This window comes from Asterias amurensis, chromosome 2 (genome assembly GCF_032118995.1).
Source record: "Asterias amurensis chromosome 2, ASM3211899v1".
Classification (NCBI taxonomy): Eukaryota; Metazoa; Echinodermata; class Asteroidea; order Forcipulatida; family Asteriidae; genus Asterias; species Asterias amurensis.
This window is the reverse complement of record NC_092649.1, coordinates 29,654,598-29,680,886: the sequence shown is the minus strand read 5'-3', so window position 1 is coordinate 29,680,886 and position 26,289 is coordinate 29,654,598. Positions and strand designations below refer to the sequence as shown.

At 39.6% G+C, this 26,289-nt stretch overlaps 1 protein-coding gene across 3 annotated transcripts; it reads right to left on the bottom strand.

Moving 5' to 3' along the window:
- Positions 1 to 356: 356 nt before the first annotated feature.
- Positions 357 to 25,810, bottom strand: LOC139933797 (RNA-binding protein 5-like). Of its 3 annotated transcripts, none has more exons than XM_071928008.1 (21): positions 25,665 to 25,810; positions 22,960 to 23,110; positions 20,578 to 20,937; positions 19,721 to 19,790; positions 18,590 to 18,663; positions 16,831 to 16,914; positions 14,238 to 14,298; positions 13,453 to 13,494; positions 13,095 to 13,319; positions 12,414 to 12,499; positions 11,627 to 11,903; positions 10,607 to 10,662; positions 9,820 to 10,158; positions 8,417 to 8,566; positions 7,549 to 7,749; positions 5,999 to 6,136; positions 4,810 to 4,890; positions 4,297 to 4,584; positions 3,657 to 3,751; positions 2,970 to 3,099; positions 357 to 2,485 (listed from the first exon to the last, which is right to left on the bottom strand). In XM_071928008.1, the coding sequence occupies exons 1-21, from the start codon at positions 25,739 to 25,741 to the stop codon at positions 2,360 to 2,362; spliced, it is 3,111 nt and encodes a 1,036-aa protein (XP_071784109.1). In that variant the 5' UTR covers positions 25,742 to 25,810; the 3' UTR covers positions 357 to 2,359. The 3 variants fall into 3 exon arrangements, with proteins under 3 accessions (XP_071784109.1, XP_071784111.1, XP_071784112.1); XM_071928010.1 differs by having other exon boundaries at positions 9,820 to 10,155; XM_071928011.1 differs by lacking the exons at positions 18,590 to 18,663; positions 22,960 to 23,110; positions 25,665 to 25,810 and having other exon boundaries at positions 20,578 to 20,719.
- Between the last annotated feature and the right edge of the window lie 479 nt (positions 25,811 to 26,289).

The following is a 26,289-nucleotide window of genomic DNA, read 5'->3' as shown; positions in this document are numbered from 1 at the left end:
ATTATATACAAAGTCAATTTTTATACATCGCTGCTCAAAACTACTTCTCTGCAAATATAAAGCTACTTAAAAGTGGAAAACTGTTGTCTTAAATTAGCATCATTTCCTGAAAATCTCTCTAAGCTCTAAACAATACATACGATAAAGTTGTGCTTGAAGGAAGGGTATACTTAGGTAATGACCCTGAAAGTAGTGCAAGTTCCATCCCAAAGCCTCCTTGGTATAACTTGTCAATGGCAATAAGAACCCTGCAAAATTATTTTTCTGAAATGCCCAAAAAGATAAAAATATAAAAAAAAATCTCCAAAACCCAAGGACATGACTCAATGAGCATTTTGAAGATTTCAATTTCCGCGTTGTCCATTTGTGAATGCTGCAATATTGGAGTATAGACCCAATTAACAGTCAATACATCCATATGTAAGTTATTACAGTGTTGTGCAATTTATGGAACCAAACCTCTACACACTTACCCTGATTCATGAAGTAAGGTGCAAGGAATCCAATAGTTGTGTACAAAAAGAAAACTAGATTTATCAGATTTTAAAACTAAACTTTACTATCAGTCCATGGCTGCCTACAGCCCTCATAGAAATAGCCATGGCCATTTCAAAAATACGTAAACTGTTTTAGTCGATGCTGACAAAACAATCTGAAACTAGGAGCCAAGTTTTAGGAGGAATGTTGAAATAATGGCATTTCCATCTCATGGCAACCCCTGAATTTAAAGGAGCCTCTGTAATTAGTATAATCAGCTCTACAGAAGTGGATGAGAGAGCAGGATTTAAATTTTGATAAAATCATAAATTTCTCATCTCCAATTTCTTGGCAATAATCCAATCCATTTTTTAAATTCATTGTGTGCCGACCGTCTCCTTTACAGAGCTTGCAACTGACTATCAGTGACATTGCAAACCAAAATACTTCCCTACCCAAAGTATTCCTTGAGCTAGCTTTTATCAAAACTGTATACTAGATTTTTGCATGCATTGGAAAGAAAACATTCAAGAAGAACAACATCCTCACTATTTTCATGTTCAACATCACTAAAAGATTAAATTATAACACAGGAATATACATGATAAATCCGAAAGGGTTTTAAGGCAGCAGCACTTTGAACATTTGTATAATTAAATTGACGACGTCTATGACGTATTCATGTTTGGAAGAAATAATTGTAATAAGCAAATAATAAAAAATTGGTAAAACAAAATACAAAATTTGAATACCTCACTTTGCATTTTTTTTTGTACTTGGCTGTTGGACTCAAACTTGGTACACAGACATTTGTACTTGTCCTCGTACACGATGACCCAAGTACTCATACTTGAGAACTTATCAGCCATCTTATCAGTGCTTGGCAGGATTGATGCTGGTCTGAAAAATACTCAACTACAACACTGCTTGGACATTATTGGACACAACACCAGCACCACTGGCAAGTCTATAATAAAAGAAGATGGTGTTAGGAATAATTCTGAAGGGTGTGAACCTGAGGAAATGAATTAGCCTATTCGGAGTTGTAGCTGCGCATGCCTGTTACTGGCGACTACGCAATTTGAATATCTCCCATGACCTTTTGACAATACCAGCGGGTATTGTCAATAGGTCATGGGAGAGCAACAAATTGCCTCTCCAGCCTCTCTGCAATAAGGTCACAACTACAAACCACAGTGGCGTAAATGCAAGAGGCAATACTGATCACTTGATGCCAGAACAAGTTTCATAAATGTTTGTTATCGTCTTAACTTCTTTGTGAATTGAACAAAGAAGAATTGAATAGAGCGGGATTTGAACCTTGAACCTGTAACCTCCAGGTTAACATGCCGGTGTTGGGGGATTTTGTGTGTCCCCCTTACAGTAAATTAACATGGGCTAGAAGTTGATTCAAAAGAGGGCACTATCAGACAAAATTGCTACACAATCCATCGTATGTGGGAAAGAATCTCTGGCCACACCGATGCTCTACCAACTGAACAATCTAGCTCTAATGTTGGCAGTCTCCCTATGTTGCCAATATTTTGTTCGGGGATCCCAGTCAGAAGCCATTCAACCTATAACTGCCGTATCATAAGCAGGGATCACATCAAAGTTACAAAACAACCTGGAAAGCAGCATTAAAAAACAATCTCCTGGTTTAGATTTGGAGCCAAGAAAGATGATTGGCAAACATTAAACTGGAAACCTCTACCATTTCCAAACAACCCTACTAGTATCTTTATATTACTGGACAAAATAATTACATAAGTCAAATTGGCATGATCATAAAAACACAGTATCATGAACTAAGATACTGTTCAGATACTGTAGCATACAACAAAAAGATAGCAGTGCTGAGGAAATGGCTGTACCGTCATCATCACTCCATCTCTTCAAATCTACTTCTCATGACTTTCTTCACAGCGTCCCTGTAGGAATCACTCCCTGTCAGATCATAAGAGCCGCCCTTTGTCCCTAGCCCAGCACCTGCTTGTCTCTTGTGTACCTATCATACCAAAAAAACACCAACACAGATCCAGTTATATTATTGATTTTCAAATGCAATATCAATCAATCGATTTTTGTTACCTATCATACAAAAAACACCAACACAGAGTTAAGTTTTATTATTGAAACTTCAAATGCCAAATCAATCAATCCATTTTGTTTCTGTTAATTTATTTCCACTCGATACATAGCACAAGTAAAGTTTGAAACTTTTCATGATAGAGATACAGTCAAGTAAAGCTTGCTCGTTAGTTGCATAAGAAAACACTAACACCTCTTCACAATTTTGGATGAAATGTGTGGCACACCGAAACCATGTAACACAGTAACACTTGATGTAGTCTGAGTGTGGTATTGTGCCGGGAAACTTTCCATAAAAAATTGTCTGAGGAGTTCAAATGGTGTGGCATTGTGCCGGACTTTATGCAAATCTAACTTGTACATGTCTAATAATTTTCTCCCCCAAGGTTTTGAGAGCTTACCTCAATAGGATCAGTGCGCCCCTGTTGTTTTTTGCCTAGTCCCGTTCCCTTGTTCCATCCCATCTTCTGCAACATTTGGTTTCCAATGTTGTCTTCCTTTAACCCTGCCTTAGTCGGCTGCTCGTACGGTCTGTCAACATTAAAGCCAGACGGTCACCAGATATAAACATGGAATAGATCTGACGGGTCTCAAATTTCTTCTTTGAAGGGGTAAGGCTGTTTTGCATTAACCTTTTTCTTTGGAAAATCTTACAGACGATGGCAATATTTTGAAGGGGCACCAAGACCAAGGGCCAGCCTCGAAACTACAGTCTAAGCTTTGGTGCAAACATTGTCTGCAATTTACAAGTCTCATACCGAAAGTGCACTTTTTCAAAATTACTGATGGGAGCCCAAGCAAGAGCTCAAGCCGGCCATAAAACCAAAGCCCCTGTTTAAAGAAAGGCCACTAGCCGTAATGCTTTGCCTGGTTTGACTTTAATCACACAATTACCATCCTTGTCCGGTTCCTAGTATACACACCACTTATGACAAGTGCTTATTCTTATCCACAAAAAGAGAAGCCAGACTAGATTTTTCTTTAGGCCTCGGCTCAGTTCAGAACTTTTTCAAAACAAAGACCAAAAAACAGAAGCATGAAAGTGGTCTCATCACAAAGCTTGAAAATGTACAGGACATTGAACTTACATTGTGGGTTTGGGAGCACGGAACCTTTTCTTTGGAGGTTCAGCATCAACACCAAACTTTGATCTTCGTTCTTTAGCTCGATCCCGATACTGATACTGCAATCAAGATCAAATATCCAAACAATGAATGCACCTTTCTTTAATCACAACAATGCCATGTATTAAAATGTTATAAACGTGTGCAGTCTATTGCAGGGTTCAAAATTTCCTATTTCAAAGGGATGCTTTTAACAATGAGCGAATCAGCCAGACCACTCGGAGAGAATTTTGACTGGTCCTTTTTGGTGTTTAGCTGTAACTTGGCCAGCAGACAACTGTAAGTGACAACACTATATTATGACCATATTTTAAGTTCTCATAAACGTTTGTCAAGAATTAGTTAACTCTACAAGCTGATGTGTTTCATAAACTGGTCATGCTGTTACCTGTAACATTTTTATAGTGTTTACCAACCTCACTCCAATCCCTTCAATAGCAACTATAGTAACTTGAAAAAACTTTGACTGTAGAGTGCAGAGGTCGTGCATACCACCACATCAGAGTCTACAATGTTCAGTATTGTGCTACCATATGGGGTTTGACTTCGACTTGGGAAGTAAAGAAAGAGTTAATAGTTGCCAGGGGGAGTTTCTTGTACTTACATCAGTCTCTGACCCGTCCATATCTGTTCCTGATTCCTGATGCTGCTGCTTCAGGCTGTCCAAGTTCTGTTTATGCAGCTCTGAGAACTGTTGATGCTTTACCAAGATCTCTTTGGATGGAAACTGCCTTTTGCACAGTAAGCATATGAGTTTGGACCAGTCTGTCAATCCATCAACTGAGGTAGCGTTGTTGGTGGCAGCAGCGGGATTAATGGTGGCAAAAGCCGAGTTGGATTCAGGCTCAGGATCGCTGTCGCTACCTCCACCATACGAGGCCACAATTGCTGACTGTAACATGTAAAATATAAACAGGCTTAAGCATCAGAAGATGGACTACTTATTGTTTTTATAAAATCATAAACGTAGACAACTTCTGTTTCACAATTTATAATGAATTCTGCACTTACGTCAGACGTATTTCACGGGTTAGTGGGGGTAAGTAGAGCCATGAACTTGGGCCCTGCTCTGTGCCTGATTAAGAGGTCAGAGCTCAATACTGAAACCAGTGCCTACCTTGGCAGATCCAGGACCAGGGTCACTTGTCTGATGCTGTAGAGCTTGCTGGACACTCACCTTTGTGTCAGCTGGATTGGCCTGAATTGGTAACAAAAACCAATGGTACTCATTACAAATATATCATTTCAAGTTTAATTTTTATGATTACTATTGTTATCATTATTATTTCCAAGACCAAAATTAAACAAAATAAACAGACAATAATTAAGACAATAAAAAAGTGGAGTGACAGGCAACGACAATGAAAAATGATAAACAATACGACGGTTGACTAAAAGTGTATTAGTAAAAGAGGGGCCATAAAATTTCTACACACTACATGTTCCAGCAAGTAAACATAATAAAGATTAAATAATAATACAATACATGGGTCAGGGTTACAAATGTCAAACAAATCACTGCTACCTACATTTATGTAATATTGCACATGAAGTAAACAAAAGCAAGAACAAGGTAGAAACCAGGTAGAATACAACAAATATTATACAAAGACCGGATGCATATTACGAGTTCATGGTCGCAGAATATAATCACGAGTTGAAACTTGGACTATTCCATTTCACACTTACGTGCATGGATAAATCACAAATAATATTCTGGGCTATATCAAAGTGGAATTACAAACAACAATCAGGGTAATTCAAGATCACTATTCTTTCATTTCATTTCATTTTATTGACATCACATTTTGTGGCCCACAGGCCAAAATATGATGTGAATTACAATCTGTATACTGATACTTTGATTCATCCAAGTTCTATCCATCTCTCCCTTTTTCCGCCCCCACCCGAACTAATATCTCTGTTTATGTGCAATAGTTTTACTAATTTAGCAATATAGTAAAACTATTGCACATAAATAGAGATATTAGCTCTGGTGGGGCGGAAGAAATGAGAGAAGGGTTGAACCAGGTTTTTTTTAATGGTTCATTTTTATTTCTAAAATGTTCCCCCCTGATTGCTTATTTTATGTCTTATTTATATACCTGAAGGAACTGTCACTTTGGATAGTGATTTGGTTTGCTTTTGGGCAATCCCTAGGCTTCTGTTTGCTTTTTCTGTTTGGTTTATTATGTCTCTCATATTTTCCTAATGTTTTTAAATCCTACATTTCTGTTATTGTTGCTTTGTGTGTTTTGATGTTTTTAAGCCTGATAGAGTAAATAAATCAAAGTCAGTAATTTTACCTTTTTCATGAGCATAGCAAATCCTGCATCAGCAGCACCAGCCACCCAGTCTCTGCCTTCCATTCCACCCATCGACTTCTTGAAAGAGTGCTTAGATGAATTCATACTCTTGGCCCATCGTGCCATGTCCTTCACAAGCTGAACAAAGGGAATCAAAAACTTGCTTTTAACAACTTCAGGTTGGTATTCCAAATATTTTCTGTGCCTCTGTCGGTGTGAATGATTAGCAATTTGTGCAGCCATTGTGGGGTGTAATCACTGAGTGGTCTAGGGTAATGGACTCAAGTTCTAGATTTGAATCATGGCCTGGTCAATTGTCACACTTGTGTCCTTTAGCAAGGCACTTTATCATAATTGCTGGGCACTCTGTCTAAGGGGAATACTAGAAGCAAGAAGTGTTCTAAGTTGTTTAATGCCAATAAAACAAGATATAAGCACAAGCCTGTTGAGCAATATTGGTTGATGACAGACTATGATTCATTTGTATTTGAGCACTTGGCTGCTAGTATACAAATATTGACTGCTTCGAGTGCTATGGTTAAAACTATGACTCCCGAGGTGATCCCCGGAGCGTTCTATTTTCCCGAGGCGAAGCCGAGGGAAAATAGAACGCTACGGGGATCACCGAGGGAGTCATATTTTTTAACCATTGCACGAGTAAAAGCAGTCAATATTTGTTTTATAACACCCCAAACATTTCTAAATACTGTACTGTTATTATTAAGTTACAGACCTGAATGCTACAATCCACGGACGACGCGAATACAGATTGCAAACACTTTTACTTACTGTGTTGCATGTAGTGTCGTGCAATCCGAAGTGGTTACAGACTATTAATTTATCATCCCAGTACACGCAACGGACGTCTGGGTACTGCACGCCATGTGCTAGTCTGTCGGACTAGCGCATGGCAAACCGACGCTCTATCACACGGCCGTCGTCTGGCAAAACTAAGACGTGTCATGTGACGCGCTCTAAACCAATGAGCAGGCAAAATACTTGCAAGGGGTGTTATAATGTTGAATAATACCTCTAGGGAGTTCAGATGGTTTTAGGAATAGGATAATGCCCGAGGCATGCATCAATTGTTGGTAGGAATTTGTATCCCCTGAACGGCACATACAGTGAGGGTATTATGCGACTTAACCTTCACCTGTGGCGTAACTCTATTGTTCTGCCATCCAGTGCTCCAGAATTTTGCATGAATAGCGCGATATGGTAAAATATATACCCATCGTGCCAAGTTTTTGAAATAACAGAGAAATGGAACAATAGCATGACGTCCCTGGTGGAGGTGAATACGGGTTAAAGGGGTAGTTTAAGTGTAAAGACCCGTTCATACTTCCTGTGAATGCAATACAAATTTCAATGTCACAGCACCGTTCTCACTGCGAATGTTTCGAAGGAGTTCAGCACATTTCAATTGTCGCAAATTATTCGTTACAAATTTGTAATGTCAAAATTTGTATCGCATTCGCATGAAGTACTAACTGGGCTTAAGGTGCTTAAAGGTGCACATTATTATTATCATCTTGACGAGACTATCGTACCTTCTTGGCCATTTTGTTCTTGTCATTCTTATTATCCTTCTTAATATCCTTATCCTTTGTCTTGTCGTTTTTATCACCCACTGCCAAATCACCCTGTGCTGTGCCTTGGTCTGCTTCTGGTTTGAAGTCTGGCGCCAGTAGGTATGTTGATGCTCCAGCATCCCAATATAAGTAGGACTGGGTATCGCTGTTGTAATAATACTGCAATGAGAAGTACAATTGTCATTAAGAATTTTTGAGTATTGTCAAATGCACTGTTAACACTGAATATATAAATGTTCACATACTCAAAACACGTCTCAAAACATTTCTATTTCGGAAACCATAGCCTTCAAAGTTTTGCTTGTCTTGTGTTTTAGCAGAGTTCGTCATAATTGACAAACATGGCGCACTAGAAATGTTCAATATAATTATTATCTTTGCACATGGCTTTAGTATCAAGATGGTCATGGAAGGAAAACTTCCCTTGACAGGTCTTTGCTTCAAACGCTAGTCTTTGAGAAATGAGTAAAACAATTAGTTTTGATCTCTGGACAAACTTTGATATTTGAAAACAGTGACAACATATCAGGCTTTTTTCATTGACTTCACGTGACTCCACTGACTTATGGAGCTTAAACTTTCACAGGTTTTCTATTTCCTGTAATGTATCGTTTTGTATTGACATACAATAAAAATGTATAAGTTGGGTCACATAAAGTGGGAATACTGGTCTTTGACATTTGCAAATATTGTCCACATGCTTTAACTAGATCTTAACTTTCCTGTATTCTCCTTGTATATGTTCTCAACAATGCACTACCCCCAAAAGTTCCATAAAACATAAACAAGTTGACAGATTTTCAGTTAGTCAAAGTAAATGTCCTACCTGGGAGTTAGCGTCGTAGTAGAGTCCAATAGTAGGGTCGTAGTAGAAGCCTGACTGCTCATCGTATTGATAGGTAGAAACATCAGGTGTCGGATAAGTGCGACCATCTTGGAAAAACTGCACTACAACCGGGGCATCTTGGGTCACTTCCTGCTTCCCAAACACATCAAAATGATCATCATGAGTGGATTATTAGTGGAAATCTCAAATTGCAAATCTAGGGATTCGTGGGGTAATGCCAATTGGTGTTGTTTTGGGTCCTGAAATTTTGTGAATTGTTTTAAAACAACAAGGATGATGTGATTACGCACTGATTTACAAGAATTTATGATCTAAATGAATTTGTCACTACATCAAAATTGTGACAAAATGATCTACAGTCTCATTATAACAAGACCACTGAGACTGGCCAAATTATCTCTTTATAACACAAACGCTGTAATAATAGGACAACAAAACAAAGAAACACAAGGCAGAGATAAGATTTAGGACTTCCTAATGTACTCTTCACACCGCTGTTCAGAGCTCTACATCGAGTGCCAAATAGTTTTGCGCATGCGCGAGATTTTCAGAAAGTCCAACATTAGATAAATTATTCACAGCAGTGACCCCATCGCTGTTTTGTGCATGTTTCTATGACTTTAACGATGAGTTTTGTTGGCGTTTGTGAGTAAAATTGAATTTCCCTGATATTAAAACAATGTTTGTTGTAGAGGAAAATTATTATTCTATCAAATTATTCCGTTTATATAGCAGCAAACCCTCTGGATTAATTAAAATCAGTGGGATTCCACCAACGTTTTTCTGACGCGGCCCACATGTTTCACATACAAACTAAACAAACGCATACAATGCACAATGTTTATTACAGTTTGCACACGTCACAAAAAGCGACAGTTGCCCAATGCTTGTGTACATTACTCTTGATAAAAATGCTTCACCAGAGCGTCGTCATGTGTTACAAAAATAAACAGGGAATTGTTTTCAAAGGGTTTGCTCTCTCAATTTTGAGTGGAAAACATTAGTTGTTATATATTTCTTACGTGTGAGGTCTATTTCTCAACAAGAAAATTCACATTACGTAGATTTTGAAGGATCAATTCAACTCAAAATCCGACCATCGCAACTAACTTCATTGCATATTCATGTTTAGTTTTCCATCTTGGCTTTTAATTGGTCAAAAATCGCGATGACCCCAGATCGTTTTCAACACTTGAAAGGCTATGTTTTGTTTACGATTTTGACTCAAGAGAGTGCTCGTCAACAACTTCGCACATGCGCAAAACTAACTGTCAGCGAGTAAGCAGCGGTGTTTATGAAGCAGAATCTCTTTATAAAAATGCTCTTTATAACAAGGGTTGACTCTATTCTATAAATCTTGTATGAATCCCTTCTGTTCCAACCTGTTTCCTCTTCTTCTTCTTCTTGACTGTGGCAGGGGCAGCCGTTGCAGGGGCAGCCGTTCCAGGGATGGCTGCTCCATCTTTATTCTCCTCTGATATCTTCTTAGATTGCTGCTCCTGCTCTTTCTTCTTCTCGGACCACCGTCTGGCCTGCTCAGCCAGCTTCTTCTGGTCGTCTTCAATGGCTGCTGCAGCTGCTGACGCTGCAGCTGCTGACGCTGCAGCCGCTGACGCTGCAGCGGTTGCTGCTGCAGGTGTAACAGCTACAACCTCAACCTGCTTCTTCACTTCTTCTTGTAGCTTGACTGTGGCCATGATCTGCTGCTGCAACTGCTGCTGCTGTGTATTAAAAACAAATACAAAGAAGTAGAAAAGTCAAAAGTGGTTTGAGACTAATGAAAAACAAGTGTTTCATTTTTGCTGCATTCCTGGTGTGGAACTATGGGTTCTATTGTCTTGAGGCTCAGCACTACACAGGCAGTTTGGGGCATTTTAATGGCTGTTATGAATAGGAAAAAAGCCTCACAAAAATACCATCTTTTGTAGTTAACACAAACAAACATGACCTTGCTGCAAACCACGCACAAACTTAAACAATCAGGGTCATGTAGTGGGCGCTGCGAAATGACTAAAAACTTGGCAACCTTTTTTCCTGATGCACTGTATTGTCAATCGCCCATGCTGTTTAATCAAAGCCATTTCTACTCCACATTCGATACCAAACTGTCTTTAGTCAAAGCCATTTCTACTCCACATGCCACACCAAACCGTGTCTCGTTCTACCAACCTGAAGTTGCTGTTGTCTTGCTGCCTGAACCTGCTCTTGAGCTACTGCTGCTTTATCTGTTTGCAAGAAAAATACACATAATGTTTAGTCCAGTTACTAAATCCAACATCACACTTTGAGTTTGAATGATTCAGGCTAGAGATCCCTTGCAATACGAGCAGCCTATCCCAGGTGTCATTTTGGGTATCAAAACCGTATACAAACATGCACAAAAGAGAGTTGACACCCAAAATTACGCACATTGTACGGAGGCGCGTTCTGTATTGTGTAAGAAATCAATAACTCCCCTTGCATAACGCGAAATGCTACAGGTACGCTGAGGTCACGCGCAGGTTTTTACGCACAGAGAACAACTATTGTCCAATGATCTGTCTCCTTTTTGAGAGTGTGACGTCATGTGCAATGGGTCTAGATACCGACCCAAACAACCCTGCTTGTTGCCTACCAGATGTACCTACGACCTACTGAAATTATGCCTGTCATAGTGCTGTGTGTAGAATCAGGCTGGTAGTTAAGTTGTTTGGAACAACATTGTCTGTCATAGCATGTAAATGTCTATCCAATGCAATCAATCATTGGGTTTGCAAGACCAGTGCCTGCCTTGATCCTCACAAATAAAGGAGGGACCAGTCTAGTTGAAGCATTGAAAGGCGATGAGATGCTAGGCTGGCAGGAAACTCACCAATAGTTTTGATTTCAACAAAATACTTTGAGCTGTACCTTTGGTGTCATAGGCAACACACATAAAAGAAAACAGTACACTCATCGTTAAGATAAGGGGTTCGTTTGCCAGCTTTCCCCTGGCACATCCCTGCTGACAGTTGCTGAACAGGGTATTGACAAGTTCAGCACTGAAGTAAACGTCATATCCTCTAAGTTCTGGGTATCCCAGCCACCAGAAAGTAGGTTTGAATCCAAGATTGGTCACACATGGCATTCAAAATAAAGGTTATCTGTGTTCCACAAGTCAAATGACAAGGATGTGCGTATGTGTAGTATATAATATTAATGATTACTTACATTGGTCTCTGTCAGAAGGAATAACAACTGCAGTCTGCCCTGCCGGGGCGATAGCAGTATTGGCACTAACCAGAAGGACTTGGGTTGGATATGTCAACTGGGCTGGTATCGTAGCACCTGTTTGTACTACATACTGCTGGTAGGCATAAGGAGTCTGCTGGGTACCAGTGGTCAGACGGGCAGGGTCGAGGGTAGCATGTTGGAAGTATGACAGCGCGGCAGTCGAGGCAACTGTGGGTGGAGTGGTGATGGGTTTCTCCCTCTCAGGGCTGCCATACTACATGTAAAGAACGGAATCATAAATGCACTCTAAATACAATAAGTCAATTCATAACAAGCACTATACTGGTGAGAACTTATCAGGCCTTGAATTTCGCTCTTGAGGGGCACAGCAATTTATTCATATATGTGGATGAAAAAATTGGAGAACAAACTCACAAATTGCGGTGAAACGTCACTGAACAATTTGTGAGTTTGTTCTCCATTTTTTAATCCACATTGGAATTGGTAAAATGAACATCCTTACTGAAGGCATTTCCGCCTTAAGGTAAACCCTGGAGTTATATCTTTAAAGAAACAGTACCCTCTGTGCTTAAGAAGTAGATCGAAGACCATGATTTATCTCTATCTGAAGAAAATCAAAGCGTTTTGTTTCACCAGACACTAAAAGTATAAATTCTGACAACGTTTTGAAGTTTCTTTTCACTGCACATAATATTTCCTCTTCATTATCTTTGATAAATGAAAAAGTTTGTGCTAGACTAGTGAGAAGCTGATGACGACTTACAGAAGCTTGCCACTGGGGTTCAGCGACTACTGGGGCAGCCACCTCAGGTCTCTCTGGAATGTTCTGCTTACAAAAATGTACGGACACTGACCACGGGAAGAAAGAATAAAACAAGAGACACTTTAAACATTGTAAATAAAATCACAGTCAACTTTTGGGGAAATAAAGAAAAACAGGATTTAAACCTGTAACCTCCGAGTTTACGTTCCGGTCTCTACCAGCTAGCTGTCTAACCCAGATTTAATCCTGACAGTTCACATTGCCTCTTTCAATGGGGGCATGGAGATTATAGGCACTGGACACTATTGGTAATTACTTACTTGGTCACGAGCAATGGAGAGCTGTTGATAGTATATAAACAAAATTGAGAAACGGTACCCTCTGAAATAACGTAGTTTTGGGGTAAGAGGTAATTTCTCACGTAAATAGTAATTGACTTCAGGCCTGAAGCCTTTCATTATCCATCTGAGAGCACACAAAATTGTACAACAAGGATGTTTTCCTTCCATTATTCTCTTGCAACTTCGATGACTGATTTGAGCCCTAATTTTCACAGATTTTTTATTTTATACATATGTTGGGATACACCAAGTAAGAATACTGGTCTTTGACAATTACCAAATGTGTCCAGTACCTTTAAGGCATCCAGCCTCCTTTTCCAATCATTATCACAATGCTTACCCTGTTTTCCATCTATCTGAAACGGTGGTTGCATGGAGGCCAATATATTCATGAGATGAGTGGCCGTTTCAACAGTATCCATCTCAACATAGCAATAACCACGTGATGTGCGCGTGAGCGTATCACGCGCTATACTGATGTTCATCTTGGCTGAGGACGTGTACTCCAAGACTTTGGTGACGGTTTCTTCCGTTGTCAGAGCATCCAGGCCCATTAGAATCAAAACTGAAAGGAAAACAGGAGCATTCATGATACACAACGACAAAGCATTAGAAAAAGAAACAAGAAGAAATACAATGTGGACCCTTTCCAGAGCAAAATTGTTTATGCTGTTTACAGCAATTCATTCAAATCTTACCGTTAGATGCTACCTGGCCTATTTCACTGTAGCGTTCCGAATCTTTAAGAAAAACAAATCGAAAAGCATATTAAATGAAAAGGACAATCCAAAATTTACAAATATTGAATAACAAGGATCAATATAAAAGGGTAACAAGAAGTTTTACAAGTGATCATTAGAGGTGAAAGTTTAGAAATCTTGTTTGTATACGATGGTTTCAAGAAATAAACACTGCTTTCCTTCAATTATTAAGAGCTCTTTGCACTTCTCAGAACTAAAGTTTGAAATAAGACTGAAAAGTGAAAATAAAGTTAAACAAAAATACTTTACCCGAGCTTGTTTATTTCTGAGAAAATAGAATTAGCTGTTGCAAACAACTTACCAACCAAATGGACCGAGAGTATAAATGCAAAAAATAGTTAATGGCTTGACGTTTCGACCCTAGCAGAGTCTTTCTCGAAGGCTGTTTATTTCTTTTACATCTATTAGGTTCTTTTACATGCTTTATTTACACAACAAAAGAGACAAATGGTTTTACATCCCATCCAAAGGACGAAGCAAATTTTGTCAAGTTACTTGCTCTAAAGCAAGTGCCATGACAGGAGTTCACACTCTGACAAAACTAGAACTAGGCACTAGTGTGTTGAACTACTTGGACAAACATATCTCAGACTCTGCAGTCGAACAATAATGCTTTGCGTAGGATCAGGCTTTCTGCTACAGTTATCATCAAACACACTCAGTTTGTATCTTGATTTGGTCAGCACCCTAAAACTCCAGTCACAAGTTAACAAGATTCTTACCATCTTTGCTGATGCTACACTTGAAGCAATATTCTCTCCTCTTGAAGTTATGTGTACCACACTACACAGAAAGAAACAATCAATGCAAATAAAACACAACAAAGTACAACATCTGTGTTACACACGCACAGAAAGAAGATGTCATACATAAATGTCAATCAGTGCTTTCCCAAGCTCAATGATGCTGAACTAGAGAAGTAGGGCATTATAGTAAAACAAATCTAGCAAGGTTTATTTTGGGTGAACAGACGATATTAGCTCCCTGTTGTAGGAAGTTGACAAAATACCTCCCTTGGTTTCAGACTGTCCACCTTTACATCATGATATCTTTATTTCAAAAATTAGAATTAGCTGACATTGCAAACTGCATAAAGACACTGGACACTATTGGTTTTCTCACTTGGTGTATCTCATTGTGTGCTTAAAATAACAAACCTGTGAAAATTTGAACTCAATTGGTCATCGAAATAGCGAGATTGCGAAATTGTCACATGCAGACTTTGTGTGCTTTCAGATGCTTGATTTCAAGACTTCAAAATCTAATTAAGAGGTCTCGAAATCAAACGCTTTGAAAAATACTTCTTTCTCAAGAACTACGCTACTTCAGAGGGAGCCGTTTCTCACAATGTTTTATACTATCAACTAGACCATGGGATGGGTATTGAAAAGGGGCCTGTTTTTGGGGTTTCGTGGTCCCCATCTCAGGACCGCATGAAATTTGACAAACAAGGGTTTTCAATGGTACTGAATCCGAATTTGGTTGTTGCTAAGCTCTAAAACTGCACAGTTCGTGAACAGACCAATTTTTGGGTCATTTTAGGTCAAAAACAGTATTTTTTGATAACGTCTGTATACACTGGGACTTTTACCAATCGTTCACGGCAGTGCAAGAACCTTTTCCAAGTGTTTAATAGGAACAATGTGAATTTTCCCCTTTTCTGTCCGATTAACATGCAAAGGCCTACAACAAAAACCCATGATTTTATTGACTGAACATCAAGTACAATGCCATTTGTTTTTTGTTGCTACGCATGCGTGAGTTAAATTTTTATTATTATCACACGCGCGGCCGAGTAATGTGGGACGCAGACGCACTATTTTGTTCGTATTCCACTCGCGCTTGTGTGATAACTTATAATTTTGTCGAACGAGCCTACGAATCGGCATTCTTTTATTCAGGGGTTTGAAGAAATACTCTGTATGTTATAATGGTACAGTGTGGGAACGAAACACGATAATGCTTCGAATGACGTCACCCACATCGCAGGCTTCCGAGGATTTTTAGATCACTATTTGTCGCTGTAATTGTTTCTTTTCGGGATTCGGTGCAGGATTTTCGCCAAGCAACAGCAAGTAAAGGATTTCCTGTATTTCATACCTACATACAAAAATTGCGTGGTCCAAAAGTGGGGGCTACGGTTTTGAACAATTCTAGCGATCATCCCATGGTCTGAACAGCTCCCCATTACTTGTTACCAGATGAGGTTTTATGCTAATAATTTTTTTGAGTAATTATCAAGTGTCCACTGTATGGTGGCCCTGAAGGGACATCGCATATCGCAAACGTGTGCGCACACGTATGCAATGTCGTAAAACAATTCGCAAATATGTGCGCACACGAATGCAATGTCGTGAAACAATTCGCGAATATGTGCGCACACGTATGCAATGTCGTGAAACAATTCGCAAATATGTGCGCACACGTATGCAATGTCGTGAAACAATTCGCGAATATGTGCGCACACGTATGCAATGTCGTGAAACAATTCGCGAATATGTGCGCACACGTCTGCGAATATTATTTGCGATGTCGTGAATTTTATTGCATACCATGTTGCATACCTTTGAATAAAATGTCTAATGATCTGGGGGGTTTCTTTCCAACAGTGAGATAAGCGGTAGTCATTGCAGCAGTAGTCTTTGTTGTGAGGCAAGCGAGGCATGTGGTCGTCCTTGGCCTGGTGCCAAGTTCCTGGGTATACACATGCTTTACAGAGGGAGCCTGCTGTAGCGCCACAGTACTCCCTAGATCGGTAACAAATTATCCACAACTATGACATCATCCTAATGGTATGCAACATGGTATGCAATAAAATTCACGACATTGCAAAACAAATCGCACTCGTGTGCGCACATATTCACGATTTGGTTCACGAAATTGCATACGTGTGCGCACATATTCACGATTTGGTTCACGAGATTGCCCACGTGTGCGCACATATTCGCGATTTGTTTCACGACATTGCATACGTGTGCGCACATATTCGCGAATTGTTTCACGACATTGCATACGTGTGCGCACATATTCGCGAATTGTTTCACGATATTGTATACGTGTGCGCATATATTCGCGATTTGTTTCACGACATTGCATACGTGTGCGCACACGTTTGCGTTATGCGATGTCCCCTCGGGGCCACCATACCACTGCCTTTAAAAACTGAAAGGACCTATGGTATAAACACCCAAAATAGTTAAAGGCCTGACGTTCCCGCACTAGCAGTCTTTCTCACAGAGAAAGCCTTTGAGAAAGACTCAGCTGGGGTTAAAACGTCAGGACGTCAACTTTGTTTATTTCCCAAGAGATAAATACCTGAGAGCAGAACCAGTCTTCTTCTCTATCTTTATTGGAGCTGAAGACGAGCTGAGTTTCCTGTCCACCAAGAACAACGAGGCCCTGTCAGATGGTAAAGCACAAGTATCCTAGTTAGTGACCAGACTAAGACAAAAAGTTCACCCTTGGCACACTGGCTAGAAAAATAATCTGTCCAATAGACCACTATCACCGTTCCACCATCTTGTTTTTAGTTTTCTTTGGTACCAGACCAGAGGCTTGTACGAAAATAGTATGTACTCCTACTTATGCATCACTGCTGTTGTAATGATTACACATAAGGTACCAGGCTAAAATGGCAACAGAATGATAACAGTCTATTGGGACACCTACTGGTGCATGACCTTGGAAAATGAAAATGGAAAAAACCTCAAGAGGGGAACCAAAGATCGCGTGCAACAGCACTTGTCCATTTTCTGCAATAACTGCATTCTGGATAACTGCAAAGATATAACATGTTCTGAAAATGATGGAAGAGGGCCGCATGGCAAAGGACGCAGGCCGGCAGACATTACAGTAGTCAAGTCGCAAAAGCGCTGCTGCGAAAGCTGCTTATTTGTGCAACTGGAGCGCTTATGCTCAAACACACAATGTGTTAACTCAGGTATAGCCCTTTCACGAAAAACAAATTCTACACAAGTGTCACAGCCATTTCTACAAGAGGACAGTCAGTTTAAAACTGTTGTGCACCACTTGCTTCAGTGCATGTTGTTTATAGCAGCATGTCATCAACGTTCTTCAGCCTACTTCTACATCTGGGAGCAGAGTTTGAGTGTCTTTTTTATTCTCTGTTTGTATGGACTGTCAACACATATTTGTACACAACTACCAAAACCAACTTCTGAAACACACTACAAAATTTCCTGGATTAAAATTTGCTAATTTTCAACAATTCAATTTTAAGTCAATTGAGTTGTATTACTATCTAAAAAAGGATAGGGACTGTGTGTAGCTTGTAAAGAAATGTGTTTACACATTACTCAACGCTTAAAGAATTCCTAAGATTTTAACTCAGCAAACAGAGTTTAAAAGCCTGATCGTTTAACAATTCAACGGCTTGTTTTACATTCTTCAAGAAGACTAATAACAAAGTCTAGTCGTGGGCTTTAAAACAGTTTGAAACTATCCTACAGTGGTGAATTCTGTGTGCATTTACTGTTAGTTTTATAGAACTGCTTTTGAAAAGTAGACATGTTAAGCTGGTAACAAAGTTGCAAACTGGTAGCATGTATGTTCAATTCCGATGAACCTGAATGTTTTTCCCACCCAAAACATACCTGGGATTGTAGACACAATCCCACGTGATTGACTAAGTTCTGGAATAATTCTGAATAAATAAATATATAAGACGTCTCTTCACCTGAGACGATTTTCGAGAGACAGATGATCATCTCTACCAAGGTAATCTTTTTTTTTTTGAGTGACGGACTTTACAAAAAAATTGTCTTTCCAGGGGTAGGGACTGACTATATATATTTTTTTTTAAATACGGGATGTGACTAATTTCTGAATAATTGTGACAGCTTCTGTTCACTTTAAGGGGGGGGGGAAGGACCTGCAAACCTCACAGTTACAAGCCCAGTCGTTCATCCACGTATCCGCATACAGCTTGCATTGAGATGTGAATGACTTTCTGTGTATAGTGAAGCCGATGCCTGAATAACATTCAGGAGGGAAGGAGGGACTTGATTCTCTAAAAAAGGGGTGTTTTACAGACATGCAGGAAAATACACGGAACCTGGTTCTCCTCCATCCATCGCTGGGCGTCAGGCAGGAACTGAAACTCCACAAAGGCAAAGCCCCTGGAGGCACCTAGAGGCGAGGCACAATAACATTCAGAACATCGGGTGTTAACAAGCAAAACATGGGTGTTCTTAGTATCAAACACAATAGCCGACCATTGGGTAGTATATGGTGTTCATGGCTAGGCAAGCGCTCTGTTGTGTATGCCAAGTGAGTCAATGGAGCAGGGTGGGGGGTTTTGTTTCGTTCAAGATGTTCGCAAATCCTGCCACAATTGTTTCGTTGAGAATCAAAATTTGAAATAGAAAAACGGATCTAAATTAAATTCAAGTCTCTTTCTTAAGACTATTTCTGATATCCAAATGGTTTTATTGGGTAATCAGGGAAAAATTGAAAATAAAACGTAACGATAATGGCAGGCTGCGATCTATGAGACAATCTTCCATTCACCGTCTAGGAGTTCATAATGAGCTAAAGGCTCAATTTTCTATGAAGTAAACATTACTTTGAAATGATAGATTTAACAAATTTATACAAATCATTAAAAATAGTAAATAAATTTGATGAAAATGTTCAAAGAAAACTGGTCCACTAGATTAACTTACCTGGTTGGATCTTTATCAAAATAAATATGTGTGGCTGGGATCTAAAGTGATTAAGACTTTAGCGAACACGCATGGGAGACTTTGGAACACTAAGTGACAGCAGACTTACAGCAGGTAAATTTCAGTTGTTTACGCTGTTCTGAGCATGCGCACATTACCAAGAACAATAAATTTACCTGGTAAGTCTGCTGCTACCTTAAGTCCAAAAAAGTCTCAGTAAACAAGAGCAAAACAACATAATTGTACAATAGTAATAAAATCTTAAGAAAACAAATGCTGTAAAAACAAATGAACTTTCTTTTGAAATAACTAAACCTGTTATTTGAAATTACTAAACCAACAGTCCCTGCCGGTGAATGGAAGATGTGTAGCTTTTGACCATAATTGGTTTAACAAAAAAAAAGACGAGCAGAAATTGGGAGGGACGCTGAAAAAAATGCTTAGCCATGACGTCCTTTTTCTGAGAAAAAAAACAAGGATGGGGAAATTAAATTCCCCTTCCACACATTTTATATTCTCACCTGTGTCTCTGTGCTTGACCAGGCGGACATCTTTGATTGGAGCACCGAACATCTGTAAAATGGTCCGGATCTACAAAGAAAATATGGACACAAAGATAGAATCTATCAACACAATAAAGCTTTGGAAGGTTGTGATTTTAGAAAAGAAAATGTTTGAGATATATTAACTCCAATGGTAGTACGTCTTTGTAACAGTAGGCGACAAGTGACTTCCCAAGGTTTATTAATCTTTGAAATGGAAAACACTGTCAATATGGGCACAGGCCTTCAATTTTATCTTTGAGAGGGCAAGGCCATTTTCATTTTGAAAAGGGAACTTACATTGGAAAATCTTAGTCTGTGGGAAACGTTTAAATGGGCACCAAGGCCAAGGCCGGGCCCGTGGGCAGAAATACAACCATTCAAGGACATAACATATTTGAGTGTTTGATGTTTCAAAATCTGCTTTCGGTTTTTTGCTCACATACTGAAACTGTTGTGCATCTTTCAGGGTAGTAAAAATGCTTCTGAGTGAAAAAGAAAATGGGGGAGCCAAAAAAAATAAAAAGGATTTTAGACCCATGTGCAAATATATATTTCTCCCAGTTTGACCGGATTTAATTGATGTATTCTTTGGACACTTCAGAAAGTTCCCAGCAAGACTTAAGCCCGATTTATACTCCCTGCGCATGGGAATGCGACACAAATTTTGGCGTCACAATTTCACAGCAAATAGTTCGCAACAGCTGATTTGTGCTCAACTCCTGCAAAAAATTTGCTGTGAAAACAGCCATGTGAGGTCAAAATTAGTTTTGAAATTGTATAGGTATTTGCAGGAAGTATGAACCGGGTTTTACAGTTAAGGGTGCTGTACTTACATCATGGTCAGTAACTGAACTATTTAGACCCTTCAGCATGACTGTCCGACTTGGTTTCTCCTTCTTGGACGATCCTCCACGCTCCCTGCTCTCTCCATATCTATCATCATCATCCACTCGGTTGCCGTTTCTCTCAATGCGTCTGCCACCCCTTCTGTCATCCCCTCTCTCACTGTGTCTCTCACTATGTCTGTCACTGTGTCTGTCACTGTGTCTGTCGTTCTCATTGTATCTCTCATCATATCTGCTGCGGTAAGATCTGTCTTCGCTTCTTGAGTACCTCCCGGATTCCTCTTCATATCTATCTTCAAACCTACTGTTAGGTATTCTGTCTTCATAATTCTCTTCGCGTCTGGAGCTCTGGGGAGATAAATTTCACATGAGGTAAATCTGTTTTCACACACATAAGTTTGCTAAACAAAGTTCTTACGAAAACATGATTGAAGGCCTGGAAAACCCATTTTAAAAGCGTCCATGGGATGTTGTCAGTAGACGTGCCCAAAATATGTGTCATTAAAACTTAATATGCTAAGATACGCAACAGTGGATGGTACTACACAGGGGTTGCCCTTAACTTTTTTTTCAACTGGCCAGCAGGACCAGTTGGCTTGATTTTTGACTGGTCCGCCAGGTTTTTGACTGGTCCGTCAATTTTTTATGCTATTTTTTTCAAAACTAATAGTATTCTGTTGTATACCAACTGCTCGATTTTCGATCGTCGCTATTTAAAAATTCAACATGATTTGCAACGTCAACTTAACTGCACTGGAAGCCATACTTTATTTATGTGTACCAAGTTATTGTGTTCGTAAAGGATAATTAATTTGAGAGTATTTTTTCTTTAAAAATGTAATAACAATAGCGTTCTTAAAATTAATTTAAAAACAGGTCAAATTATTTGTCAGAGCAAAATGATCTTTATTTAGGTAGTTTTTTTTTAGTCCACGGTTTATTGTAAGCACTCGACATAAAAGTATTCCTAAGTAAGAAGAACTTCTTTATGAAGAAAACAAAAATAGTGTTTTTACTATAAAAACACCCCCAAAAACACTTTAAAACCGACTGTTAAAATATCATTAACTTTTTATGTACTGCCTTCAAATCTACTGTGGGGGAGGGTTACGTGCGATCGCTCAAGTTATTTTATCATGTATAAACATTGCCTATTATTGTAGTTTTAATAATTATTCATAAACATAATACATCGTACCGAAGTTCCCAAAATCTTCCCACTTTCGTCCAGAAAAACCCCCAACAAAAAGTAGACATCAAAAAAGTCCATGAAGCATACGAGTTTGACGGTATTTTTTTCAATTATGTGTATGGAATGGTCGGTGCCGGCGTCTGTTTTGTGAACAAAATTTTCATTTAAAAAACGTTTTTAAAAGCAGCAAAAACAACTGCGCCTTTGTTTAACACATGATTGCATTCTAGAACCCAAGTCTTTCTTGAAATCAACCCGCAAAAAACCCAAACAACCGCGCACAATAAAACCATGGATAAACTAGATCGCCCACCAATCGCCCGCAAAAAAAAACAAGCCCCAAATAACAACAAAATTACCCAAAATCAGGACGGAAGAACTTTACTAAACACAATTAAATACTCCTTTTTGCTCATCCAGAGTATCCTAACTTGGTAATTTTTGTTGAATGAAGCCTCACCATCTCGCTCGTTTTTCGTAAACACGCTAGACTCTTATTCCCACACGGAAATCTGCTCCGTTGACCGACCATGCTGCTGACAGAATGTGTTTTGCTTTGTGGTCTTCTGTCAAGGCGATTGAAGCTAGTTTTGTAAGCTATTGCGTACTTTCACCAATAGAGGGCGTCTATTCCCACGCTATCGAATATTCTGAAACGCCCTCTAGCGTTCAGTATTTCTTACACTTTCTGCCACACGTGAACTAATACGAAGACTATAAGCCTTTGCGTTGCATGATGGGATTTTGCGCTGTGTATGCGTGATCGTCGGAAGTTTGCCAGCGTTCAGCGGCACTTCGAGTGATTTTTATTACGTTTTATCCAAACCTTGAGAGAATGTTTTTACATTTTATTCGAGCCTGAAAATAGTTTAAAAATTGTCATAGTTCTGTAGTACCGCTGCCGATATTTTTGACTGGTCAGCCGGACCAGTTGGCAAGGTGTTTCAGCTGGTCCGCCGCGATTTCTACTGGCATTTGGCCAACGGACCTGCGTTAAGGTCGAACCCTGCTACATATATTTTTTAAAATGTGCATAATACGCCAGCATTGCTAACTTCTTTATCTCTAAGAAAATGTGATGTCAATTAGAAGGCTCTATACAACAACCTTTATCAAGTGGTGCATTTTGTTGCATTTGGCAAGTTTAAGGGCTAGATATCATGAAATCCAATATTTACTTCTTGTTCTCTGTAATCTCTCCTTTCAGCATTGTCATAGTTTCCTGAATGCTGCTTCACTCGATCATCTATGTCATTAAATCGACTCGGTCTGGAGCGATGTCGGCGCCGGTCTCTTGCTTGATTTCTTTCCCAGCTGTAGTCTTGCCCTCTGCGATATAAAACACCAGTGATATATTTAATCGTCGTGGAATAATAATGAAACACCAGGCTTTGACAAACCTCAGCAACTCTTAGATAACAGCCAGCAAGCACTTGGCAAATCAAGCTTTTACGGTCGAGCGTCAACCATTATATACACAAATACGAATGGTGAATATTTCCTTTTGTTAATGTTACTAAATTCGGGGTAAATAAAAAACACTTTTTTTACACTTACAAGTTACAGTTAGAAATACAATTTTTCAACAGTTTGAAAGTGATTTTGGTGCAAATCAGGGTTCTCCACATGCGGTTTTGTCCGGGCGCTGCGCCCGGACAAAATTCTCAAAATACCAAATGCGCCCGTACAAAAAATGCAGCGCCCAGACAAAATCGTTGTGCGTCCGGACAAAAAATATTGGACAAATAATTGGACAAAACATTCCAAAAACACTTCACGACGAACACAAACCACCGTTCAATGCAGTGCATCACCTACCTTTTTGTGTGCAGCGACTGGTACCCTGATGTCGGCTATTTCGTAGTTGGCATTTCGCGTGCATTTTTCTCTGTGTCGCAGGGCATCCTGACTACATTTTGACAACAGCGTGGTACTTAGACTTGGTTCCAAGTCTGTGATTGTGTGGTCCTGGTTTATTAATGGTTTGTGGTTTGTGCAATTGGCTTATCTATTTGAGCATGAATAGTTTGCGCAATTTGCCGATAGTATAGGAGTAGTGTGCGCAATTATGCCAATGGATATGGACATGAATTATTTGCGCAATTTGAAAACAGTGCAGGAATGGTTTGCGCAATTTGACGATAGTGCAGGATTGGTTTAGCGCCCGGACTAGACCCAGTAACTGGGGCGCTGTACTCCTTTTCAACAATTTTTGACTTTATCTGTCGTACTAGCGCCCCAGGGAATGGCACAGAATTTTAACGAATACCCAGTTTTTCGCGACACCCAGCCACAAAAAATGCCTCAAAATGACAAAAAGACCAAACAAACTAGCTCAAAAATCGCCTACTCTATTCTCGATACGTCTAGGATGTAACATCAGGCATTTAATTGTACTCACGATCATTTTTTAAACTCCAAATCGATGATTTTTAACTCCGCATCGTGGAGCGATTGACAAGTCTGCGATTTTCGGATGTGTATGGTAACGAAACATGGCGTCGCGTTGTGGGTGGATGTCCATCAACGGCTGTTTAATGCTACACTTGTTACAGGCGTTGCAGCGAATGCTATACATTGTACACGGGGATGGGTACAGGCGCTGCAGCTAGCGAGTGCCCATGTGCATTCAATCATGGTCAACGTAACTTACACGGTGCCAGGTTGTTGGAAAATTATCAGAAAGGGGGTGAAAAGTTCTCAGAAAGGGAATATTGTCTGAAAGAGGGGATTTTTCTGGTCTGAAGTCTGCTGGATGAAGCTGGATGGTTCTGGATGAAGTCTGCTGGTCTGGATTTTTCTGGTCATCGCCCCCCCCCCCCCCAAAAAAAAAAAGGGAAAAAAAAAAGGGGGAAAAAAGATGATAAATAAATAAATAAAAATTCTACAGTGACACTGGCAGCACTAAACATTATAAGAAGCAATTTAACCATGCACAAAAATCGTAGGCCTAGATGAAGTACAGCGGTTTTTATTTATTTATCATATTTTTCCCCCTTTTTTTTGGGGGGGGGGGGCAATGACCAGAAAAATCCCCTCTTTCAGACAATATTCCCTTTCTGAGAACCTTTCACCCCCTTTCTGATATTTTTCCAACAACCCGGCACCGTATAAGTTACGTTGCCCATGATTGAACGCACGTGGGCACTCGCTAGCTGCAGCGCCTGTACCCATCCCCGTGTACAATGTATAGCATTCGCTGCAACGCCTGTAACAAGTGTAGCATTAAACAGCCGTTGATGGACATCCACCCACAACGCGACGCCATGTTTCGTTACCATACACATCCGAAAATCGCAGACTTGTCAATCGCTCCACGATGCGGAGTTAAAAATCATCGATTTGGAGTTTAAAAAATGATCGTGAGTACAATTAAATGCCTGATGTTACATCCTAGACGTATCGAGAATAGAGTAGGCGATTTTTGAGCTAGTTTGTTTGGTCTTTTTGTCATTTTGAGGCATTTTTTGTGGCTGGGTGTCGCGAAAAACTGGGTATTCGTTAAAATTCTGTGCCATTCCCTGGGGCGCTAGTACGACAGATAAAGTCAAAAATTGTTGAAAAGGAGTACAGCGCCCCAGTTACTGGGTCTACGCCCGGACAAAATTTAACCCTGTGCTGTGGAGAACCCTGCAAATGACTCTTGTGCACATATTTAACGGTTGACTTATGTTCAAATGTCATGCAGTGCATTTAAAAATTGTTGTCGTGAGTTGTCGTGAGGCGAGGGGTCGTGAGTTGTCGGTATTTAGTACGACCGAAATGCGTTGCAATCCACAACGAACGGGTCAACACAAAACACTAAAAAGGAAAAACTACTATACTATTACTAACTAATAAATACAAAATGGTAAACTTTACACACAAATTTCTAATTATTTACCGATCTCTTCTGTTATCAACCTGCTCCCCTGCCATCTCTCGTTGTTGAGCTAGATACTGATTTATTTCCAGCTCCATATTGAAAGGAAAAAGTGGCAAACTGCCCAATTTTATTAAGTCAAACTTTTAACAATCGTCACCTCATCATCGTCGAAAAGTGGCTAAAATTATGTAAGTACGCGTGCGCGCGCATGTGTCATTGTGCGATCACATAAAAAAAATAGTTCGTCGTCGCACATTACTATTATTCGAAACAAAAAGGGTTCCTATAATAATATATATATAAATTACACGACATGAATTGCATACAATCAACAAATGTAACGCAGGTATATTACTACAAAGTTATGGTAACAAAAATATTATGAAAAGTTACTGACATGCGCAAAAGTTGCCCATTTATTTATTTCAATGCTTCTTTAAAAGCTTCGTTGTAGAAATACGAGTAACAATATTTCTTTTTACCTAAAGATTCCATCGACCCCGCGCGCTCTAAGTCATACCTACGGTGCAACATGCTCACAAGAGTGGACCTCTGGGGACGAGCAAATATCCATGAGAACGAGATGAGTTGCATGATTGACAGACCGGGTGAGGGCGCTCGACTAGTTCACCGTTAATTTTTC